General features: G+C 48.3%; 1 protein-coding gene across 2 annotated transcripts; it reads right to left on the bottom strand.

Annotated features, from left to right (window-relative positions):
• Positions 1-1,394: 1,394 nt before the first annotated feature.
• LOC100753971 (sialic acid-binding Ig-like lectin 10) lies at positions 1,395-9,108 on the bottom strand. Of its 2 annotated transcripts, XM_027420860.2 has the most exons (11): positions 9,069-9,108; positions 8,608-8,985; positions 8,205-8,483; positions 7,350-7,397; positions 6,730-6,987; positions 6,470-6,517; positions 6,113-6,370; positions 5,755-6,039; positions 5,399-5,486; positions 5,189-5,300; positions 1,395-1,661 (listed from the first exon to the last, which is right to left on the bottom strand). In XM_027420860.2, exons 1-11 carry the CDS (start codon positions 9,106-9,108, stop codon positions 1,395-1,397), a joined length of 2,061 nt encoding a protein of 686 aa, XP_027276661.1. The 2 variants fall into 2 exon arrangements, with proteins under 2 accessions (XP_027276661.1, XP_035302809.1); XM_035446918.1 differs by lacking the exon at positions 6,470-6,517.
• Between the last annotated feature and the right edge of the window lie 834 nt (positions 9,109-9,942).

The raw sequence follows: 9,942 nt of genomic DNA, 5'->3' as shown, positions 1-9,942 counted from the left end.
TGATTAATATGGGAGGGCCCAGTCCATTGTGGTTTCATCCCTGGGTAAGTGGTGCTGGCTTCTATAAGAAAGCAGGCTGAACAAGCCATAGGGAGCAAGCTAGTAAGCATCTTCCTTCTATGGCCTTTGCATTGGTTCCTGCCTGTTACGGAATATTTGTTCGCACTCTGTGAAGATATGTCACTGTGATTGGTTTAATAAATAGCTGAATGGCCAATAGCAAGGCAGGAGAGAATAGGTGGGACTTTTGGGTGAAGAGAGGAACTCAGGATGAATCTAGACACTTGAGAGACTCCACTGAAGAAGTCAGACACATGGAATAGAGGTGAGGTAGCCAAGCTACATGACAGAATGTAGATTAGTAAAAACAGACTAATATAAGTTATAAGAGCTAGTTGGGGAAAAGCCCAAGCTAAGGCCAAGCTTTCATAATTAATAATAAGTCTCCGGGTCATTATTTGTGAGCTGGTAGCCCAAAGGAAAGTCTGATTACACATGCCCTGTTTGAATTCCTGTTCTGACTTCCTTCAATGATGAACAGTGATACAGAAGGGTGAACCAAATAAAGCCTTCCCTCCTCAACTTCCTTAGGGGTCCTGGTGTTTTGTTGCAGTAACAGAAACCCTAACTAAGATAGTAAGATAAGGAAAAAGAGGCTCTACGTAGGTCAGTGTCCTTTTTGCCTCAACATTTCAGATGGCCAACTTCCTGCTTCTTCTCCCTTAGAAAGACATACAGAATGGACTTTTCCTCACTGTCAGGTGGGACTTTCAAATCTTCCATAAGGCTTTGATTAGGGTCTTGTGCCTCCACCACAATAAGACAGATGGCATCTTGGTGGGACTGCATGAGAAATGTGTAAGTCACTGGAAGATAGGAATCGAGAGAGCTGAGGCAGCCAAACTTGTAACCCCCTCTCTTGAGAACTGGTCCATTCTGTGATAGCAGCATCGGCACCTTCCAAGGGTTGCACTATGTCCGGTGATCGACTGCCTTCTACCGTGTCCCACCCATGAAAGACCACATCACCTTGTCACCTCCTCCAAGTGGGCTGCACTTCTAACACATAAGCCTTTGAGAGACACACTCAGAGCACACCCAAGCAGGAGCTGTCATCGTTAAAGTAAGTTGTTCTATACATTTATTTATTTGTTTGTTTAACTTACATATGTGTGCATGCACAGACATGAGCCACAGGGCACACCTAGAAGACATGTGGGCCATCAAAGGACAGCTTGTGGGAGGTCCCTTCCACCATGTGGATGCAGACTTGATGGCAAACACATTACCCCCTGAGGATTATTTTAAGAGAATCTGCATTTCTCTGGGGGGTCCTCTTCACTGCTCTACTATTTTCCTTGTAGGAAATCTTAGTCCTCAAGTATGGGACACCCTCAGTGGAACCTGACTTCAGCATAATCAGGGTAGCTGTCTTGGGGGTTCTGGGTCTCCCACAGTCTGAGGCGGGAGAAGTTGAGGGCAGCATAATGGAGTTCTTCAGGGTTATTCTCAGAGACAGGAGCCTGAGAGGATGACTTGGGGTTTGGGCAACGAGGAGAAGTGAAATGTGGTTCCTTTTGTTTCTTCTTTGCTTCAGGGGAGTGAGTGTTTAGGGGCGGGATCCTGGAAGGGGTGTTGGGTTTGGCCTTCCAATTCTGAGCCTGAGGAAACAGCAAACATCCTTTACACATTCCCTCAGAAAGTAGTTGTGCACCTAGCATGTGCCAGGTACTGTCTTAAGAACTGGGGCTCTAGCTTTGGAGTAACACAAAGCAAGGAGCAAACAGCACGCAAACAAAAATATAATGATGACAAGTGGTAAGTGCCATGGAGAAGAATAAGCAGGGCTTGGGGTTGGAGAGACAGGTCAGCAGTTAAGAGTGAATGGTACATTTCCAGAGGACCCAGGTTCACTTATCAGCACTATCTCCTGACAGATCCTAACTGCCTGTAACTTCAGGGAATCTGAGCCCTCGTCTGGCCGCTACAAAAACTGTGTGTGCATATGTGCATGTGCACATACTACATACCACACACCACACCACATCCCACACACCACATACATACCACACACATGCACACAATTAATAGTAAAAATAAAACATAAACCCATAAACACATGGTGGCACATGCGTTTAATCCCAGCACTCAAGTGGCAGAGGCAGGTGGATCTCCGTGAGCTTGAGTCCAGCCTGGTCTACACAAACAAAATTAAAAGAAGAGTCATAGCTACAAATAAAATAGTCTCATTACAGAGAGATACTCCTGAGGTAGAGAGCATCTGTTAACTGCCCCAATTGGTAGAGAGCATCTGTTAATTGCCCCAATTTGATCACCGCACTGTGTGAATATAGTGGCACATTGTACCTATAAATAGACACAATTATTATATATAAGTGTCAAATAATAAGTCAACAGGTCATTCTGGGTTTCTTTGGTAGGGTGATTATCAAGCACAGAGGATTAAATGGAGCCAGGAGCTAAGCAGTTTCAGAAGGAAGGGAGGAAACAACAAATTCAAGTATTCTAACAGGGTCTGGGGTGCGCTTAAGAAAGAACAAGATGGGAGTTGAAAGTGTGGTTTGATGGGTAAATGTGCTTGCAGTGCAAGCTTGGAGGCTCAAGTTCCATCCCTGGGACCTAAAATTGAAAGACAAAACTGACTCCTGAAAGTTAGCCTCTGACCTCCACATCTGTACTGTGGCCTGCATGCACACTCCCCAGTAATAACGCTGATGAATAATTTGAAAAATTTAAAGAACAAGATGATCTCTGTGACTATGCAGTCCGTCTTGTAAGACAAGAGGAAGCTATCTACTTCAAAGTCTCTGGAGAAATCCAAATAAGTGATCGATGGGGGATTTAATAGGGAATTGGGGTGTTTTTGATTTGTCATTTTCTTCAACTTTACATTTTGGAATGATCATAGACTTATGAGAGTGTCAAAATGGGGCCAGTGATGTAGCTCAGGGCAGAGTGTGTGCCCAGTGATGTAGCTCAGGGCACAGTGTATGCCTAGCATGCACAGGGCCCCGGATTCTATCCCCAGCACTGCATAAATCAAGCGTGGTGGTGCATGCCTATTATGTCAGCACTCTGAGAGTGGAGGCAGGAGGATCAGAAGTTCAAGGTTGTTCTTGGCTATTCAGGGAAATCCTTGACTATTGAAGGGAATCTGAGGCCAGCCTGGGATACAAGAGAGCCTTTCTGAAAAACAGAAAGTCACAGAAGTAGTACAGAGAGGTCCCTGTGCCCTACTCTAGTTTTCCAGTGAAGTGATATTCAGAGAAGGATGCTGATATCTATACAATGTACTTTGTTACCTGCCTTCTAGAGGAGACTCCTATATTAACTCACCTTCAACGTGTTCCTATCCATTTTTATAAGCCAGCCTGAGCATGCCCAGAGGCATTTCTGTTATGCATGTTTCTTTCTTGAACTATGACCTTAAACTGAGCAGGGGTGTGCTCCTTAACTGATCATGCTCAGGAGAGTTGATTCAGCTGAGCATGCTCAGGGGTGTGCTCCTGAGCTGAGTGTGTGCAGAAATCTGCCTGATTTCAAGGCTGCTCCCTATGTGAATAGGTACATGCCCAGACTGGGGCTCTTTGTTACTGTTCCCATCAAACTAGTGCAGGGAGACGCATGTGACCACTACAGTCAAGATCCAAGACCCTGGATCATCATGGAACAATCCCCTTACCCTCCTCACTCATCACTCCGCTTTCCCGAATCACACCTATTATCTGTCTCATGCAGTCCAGGTTGGCTCTGAATTTTACACACAGCCAAAGATGACCTTGCACTTCTGATCCTCCTGCCTCCACTTTCCTAGAGCTTGCCAGGCACCACTATGCTCACTTTTGCGCTGAGCTGGGGATTCCTGCATGCTAGAAAAGCACTCTGCCAACTGAGCTACATTCGCAGCCTTTCATCTCTGTGATTTTGTTACTTTGTCAGTGTGATATGAATGGAATCATGTAGCAGGTAACATTCAGAGACTTTTCATTATGCATGAAGAGTTTGTTCATGTAGCAAGCATTCCAAGGGGAAAGGTATGCCTTTGTGGTTTCTACAGAATGTCACATGCAGAAAAACATGGAGTGGAAAGGACAAGAACAGAATCAGAGGAGGCCATGAAGAAAGTAGCTGTGGCGTCCAGTTGAGGGAAGACTAGGGTGAAGTGGTGTGGGTGCATTTTGAAGAGGATCTGCTGATAGATCAGTTGTGGGGAACAGGAGCAAAACAGGGAGCAAAATAGTATGCAAAAACTAGTTTACTTGTTAATATTTGCTGAGAGACAGACAAGGGAAGAGGGACATAGAGGGCAAGCTGGTCAGAAGTTGATTTTGTACAGGCTCAGGTAAGAAATGTCCACTGATGTCTGAGTGTAGGTGCTGACAGGTTGGGTAAGGGTCTGGAGTGCAAGGAAGAAGCTGGGAGATAGTGGTTTGTTTGAATCATCACCAGGTAGATGTGACCTCATAATTGCACCCAATGTTTACTGAAAACTCAGTAAGGGCCACAGACTCCTCTGAATATTTTACAGATTTTACACACACACACACACACACACACACACACACACACACACACACACACACACACACACACAACTTCCAGGAGGTAGGCACCACTATTATTCCAATATTATAGTTGAGACACAGAGAAATACAGGGACTGCTCAAGATGATTAATAAAAAACAAGAAGGGGCAGGAGATAGGAGACTACTTTTAGTCCATCCCTTTACAGTAGGATGTATCATATCACAAGGATAGTTTCGATTATTAGATAGGACTGAGGATATGGTACAACACTTGTCTAGCATCCACCAAAGAGGTGCTGCAAGTGTTTCTCAGTGGTAGAGTACCTTCCTAGACTCCCCCAGTGAGGGGTGAGTGTACCAGGCATGCATATTATCTTCAGCACAGCAACTACAAACTAGGTGGTTACACAAAGCTAGTTATCCCTTGGCGGTGACAATAATGGAAGAGATAATGGAAGAAGCCATCTATGGAGAGTGTTCATGTTCTGTTCCTCAGACTTGGAAGCAGGATTAGAGGGAACCAGGGTTTGGATTGAATATTGAATGCTTCATGTCTCTAAGGCAAGGGTGTAGGGTAAGGGAAGGGATGTGTGCAGAAGTAGTTGGGAATGTTGACTTAGAAAGCACAGCTGGCAACTCACCAGGGACCTGGTCCTGGGGACCACATTGATGTAATCCAGGATTGTGCTGCCCCGTGAGATCTTGGGTCTTGAGGTTTCCTTTGGGGTTTCTTTCTTCTGTAGGGTCTTCGCACTGAGGAAGTGCGAAGGAAGACTCTCTATATACTGTCCCATTTGCCCTCTCTCAGGAAGCCCAGATCCCAGGCCTCACTGCAGCTCCTTCCAACTCACGTGATAATGATGAGGCAGAGGGCCAGGAGGACTGTAATGCCAAAACCCAAAGCTGCTCCCTTGGAGAATGCTGTGGAACTTTCTTTATCTGCAAAAGAATGAGCACTTCTCATGTATGTGGGGATTTACACACAGCACTGGGCATTCTGGACTCCAGTTCCTGCTGCCTGCCTCCTGGGCTGGGTGTCAGGCCTTCCCTTCTGTTCCTACACACACACACACACACACACACACACACACACACACACACACACACACACGGGAGGTCATGCTTCCATATCCTCCCAGCCACAGAGCCCTGTTGCATATCCCACTCAGCTCCTCCATAGGGAAGCTTAGTCCCGAAGGGCCCTTACCAGGCAGTAGCAGAACAGAGGCCCTTTGGGTCCCATGGGTGTTCCAGGCCTCACAGCTGAGCCAGAGGTTGGGCCAGAGCTCTCCACGGAGGCTCAGGGAGCTGTTGACCCAGGGTCCTGTGGAGCTGGAGGTGACCGTGAAGGAGACGTTGCTGCTGTTCCCCTCCAGCAGCCCCTCCCCCAGCCGCCAGTGCAGGGTGGGGGCGGGCCAGGCTCTGGAGGAGCAGTTGCAGTGCAGACCCTCAGCCTCCCAGGAGCAGGAGGATCTGGGCATCTGTGGGGGGTCTGTGGAGAAGGAAGAGAAGGGTCAGCAGGTATCCCCTCATCACAGGTCCCAGGTGTCCCTTCCCCTACTCACAGTGCACAGAGAGGCTCAGAGAGATGCGCTGAGCACCCAGTGGGCTCTGTGCAGCACAGGTGAATTCTCCCTCGTGTTCCCTCTGGACCAGAGGCAGCTCCAGCACCCCAGGCTCTGAAGACTGGCTTGGGAGCAGAGTCTGTGCCACCCCAGTCCAGCTCAGAGTGGCTGGGGGGTTGCTGTGGGTGACACAGACTAGACAGAGGCTTTGGCCCTCCAGGACCGGGAAGGAGGTGCCATTCCTGAGGATTTCCAACACTGAGGAGGACAGGAGGCATCATCACCATCAGGGCCATCAGCTGGGACACCTCCCATCCCCCAACCAGATGTCCAGCTTCCTGTGTCCATCCTTTCTACCTGTTCTGTTTGCTTGGGAAACAGTCACTCTCAGGTCCTCTGGGGGATCTGCAAGGAAGACAGGGAGCTGGCTCCAGTCAGGCCAGGGCCTGCTCCCTGGTAGAGCACCCCTCCCAGAGATGGAAGCTGTGGGTGGTGAGTCACTCACTGGTCCCCAACACGAGCTGCCTTCCCCGGTGGTCTGACTGTTGTAAGCTTCATGTCCCCCACCCCGTCACTTCCTTTTCCTCCTCAGAAAAGGTGTGGTGGATCACACTCACACAGCACAGAGAGGTCCAGGCTATGTTGCTGGAAGCCCAGCCTGTTCTCTGCTCGGCAGATGTACCGTCCAGAGTCCCCAGCTTTCATCCGGGACAGCTCCAGTGCCAGGGTTCTGGAGCCCACAGGGCTGGACCAAGAGAGGACTCTGTGCTCCAGGCTCCAGCTCAGCGTGGCAGGTGGCTGGCTGTTAGCAGTACAGAGGAGGCGCAGAGACTGGCCTTGCTGGACTTCCAGATGTGAGGTATTCCCATGAGGTTCTGAGACCAAAGAGAGAGACAGAGACAGTGATAGAGAGAGAAGGATGAAGAGAGAAACAGACAGAAAGAGAGAGATGCAGAGATGCAGACAGAAGAAGGATGGACATTGGTAGATAGAGATGGATACAGACATAGGAAGAGATATAGACACAAAGACAGGGACTGACAGAGATAGAGAGACAGAGATAGACACAGAAACAGAGATAAAGAGAGACAGAAAGATAGAGGGTAAGGAAAGGGTGAGGGAGCGGACAGAGGGCAGGGGGAGACAGCAGAAAGAGTTCAGGGCTGCCCCCTCCCCAGACTTTTCATTTCCCAAAGAGGAGTGGACCAGTCTTACACCACCCAGGAGACCCTCATACCTGACACATTATCACAGAAAATGCTGATAGCAAGATCTCTGGGGGCACCTGCGAGAAGATTGTGAGCCAATTTCAGAGAGGGAATGCTTTACTCATCATGAAAAGTCCCTCAGGGAAAGAAAAGCACCACCATCCCAGGAAAGGCAAGTGACCAGCCAGAAATAAAGCAAGGCAGTCATTGCCTCGCAGGGCACAGGCACACCCAGGATGGCATGCCTTCCTCCACTTTTGTTTTTTTTTTTTTGAGTGTATGTGTATGTGATGAACATGCTTGTGTGTATAGGTGCACATACATGTATGTGGAAGCCAGGTGTTGATGTAGGGTGCCTTTCTGAATCATTACTGTTCACATTGTTTACCGAGGCAATGTCTTTCATTGAACTCAGGCTGCCAGTTGGATTGCCAATCTAGCTAGCCAGTTAGACTCGGGGCTTACTCTGCCTCAAAGCAATGAGATTACCACTGGGCCACCATTCCTGACCAGCTTTTGTGTGGGTTCTGCGAGTTCAAAATCTATTCCACACACTTGCGTGTCAAACTTTTTATCAGCTGTGTCATCTCCCAACAACCCTCCTTCTGCTTTGAGAAAAGATCTCTAGTATTATATGTGCTATGTAGCCAAGGATGATGACCTGGAACTCCTGACCCTCTAGTGCTGCTATACATATGTGCACCACCACCTCTCATTAATGTGATGCTAGGGATGGAATACAGGGCCTTGTACATTCTAGGCAAGCACTGTACCAACTGAGTTACATCCCAGTACCTACATGAACACTCCTGAACATGGAGTTGGGGGATTGTCTACCTCCCACTCCCAAGACTGAACAGCCCAAAGCACCATATCTTACTCACAGGCTATGCTTAGTCGGACTGTCCTCTGCGTGCTCTTTTTAGAGAAGGCCACCTGACATGTGAGTTCAGTATCATGGTGCTGAAGTCCTGGGGTAAAGCTGAGCACCGAGTAATAGGAGGTGTGTGGTCTGGTTTCTGGGAAGGAGATGGCGGCCCCCATCCAGGAGAAAGAAGGAGCCGGGCATTGCTCGAAGGTCCAGTGAAACAAGCAGACAATTGTCACTGGCTGCCCAGGTTCCAGGATCTCAGGAATGAAGACATCTGGCTTGTGAGTCAGGGCTAAGGGAGAGGGTGCCAATCCTGTGGCTCCAGCTGCCCTTCCCTAGAAGTTGTCTTCTTTGCCTCATGGTTTATCTCCATCCCTCCCGCAGTGAGAGACAGAAGTCCCTTACACAACTCTTACCTTCCACTTGCAGAAAGAATCCACCTAGAAAAGTGAACTTCTCAGATCCTCTCTCCACCCGGAAGAAATAATTTGTTGAGTCTCTCCACTGCACATCTTTGATCATCAAGGAACAGTTCCTTTTTGGAAGATCCCCCAAGAGCTGGAATCGCCCCTGGCTTGCTGGTTCAATTTTTTTATATTTGTCATTTGTGGCAACAAAAACTGTAGGTACTGGGTTTCTGGGGCCTTTGAACCAGTAGCCATAAGCTGGGACAGTGCCAACCCAGTGGTTCCCGGGGGTGGAGAAAGAGCAGGGCACAACAATACACAGACCCTCCTGCACCTTCACAGTTCTCGTCACCTGTAGGAAGTATCTTCTGTCCTGACCTTGAGACCCTGAGAGAGACAGAGGCTTGATCTGTAGCCCCATCCCCAGCCCCAACTCCAACTTGGGTCACTCTAGCCTGGAGCCCACTCACCTCCCATGAGCAAGGACAACAGAAACAGCAACAGTGACATTGTGGTCTGAGGAGGATCTTAGACTTGGCACAAGTTGTCTTCCTTCCCCAGCTGTGACAGATGGGGTGAGAGCAAAGGGGAAATGTAGGCGGAAGCTGAGCGCTGAGAACTGGTGCGAGACGAGGAGCTGCTGAAGGCAAGTTCTGAGGTCATTGGTCTCTCCTTTTCTCATCCACTCCATATCACTTGCCCACCCCATGTTTTGTGGGTCATTTGGAGCTTGGACATTTGTATCTGGTCCTTCCCAGTCATCTCTGGTGTCTGGGAGGGAAAGGACAGGGCTGTGTCTAGTCTGGGACCTGGATATGGATGGATGTAGGCTGGGGACTTTCCCTTTAGGTACCAGGTCAGTGAGAAAGCAGAAGTAAAAATTTTGGTGGGTGCCTCTTGAAAGGGGTCCTGGTGGGTGCAGCAGAGTGAGACCTTCTGGAAGGAGCTAGTCTCACCACATAAAACTCAGAATGCCTGGATAAACTGATGTACATTTTCTTTTTTAAAAAGGATAATCATTCTATTTCTTGTCTCAAATACCTGATGGGACCTAATTATGTTTTTCAAAGAAAGGTTCTGGTTTGTCTAATGTTCAAATGTAATTGGATATTCCTCACCACACTTGTTTTTCTTCGCCTCTCCCTTAATTAGGGAAATATAGACTGGTGTTAATCTTACCCCTTCATCCTCCCTGCTGAGCCACTGACACTTTGAACTCCAGAAGCACCCACAGGCTTCAATACAAGTCCCCATTTTTCCTTCCTCTTCAGTCAGAGAGCAGAAGATCCCACATGCAATTCATGCATTGATGAGATTTTCCATATTTGGGACTGACACTGGCAC

Source organism: Cricetulus griseus, chromosome 6 (genome assembly GCF_003668045.3).
Source record: "Cricetulus griseus strain 17A/GY chromosome 6, alternate assembly CriGri-PICRH-1.0, whole genome shotgun sequence".
Lineage (NCBI taxonomy): Eukaryota > Metazoa > Chordata > Mammalia > Rodentia > Cricetidae > Cricetulus > Cricetulus griseus.
Note: the sequence above shows the minus strand (reverse complement) of the source record. Positions and strands in the feature narration are given on the sequence as shown.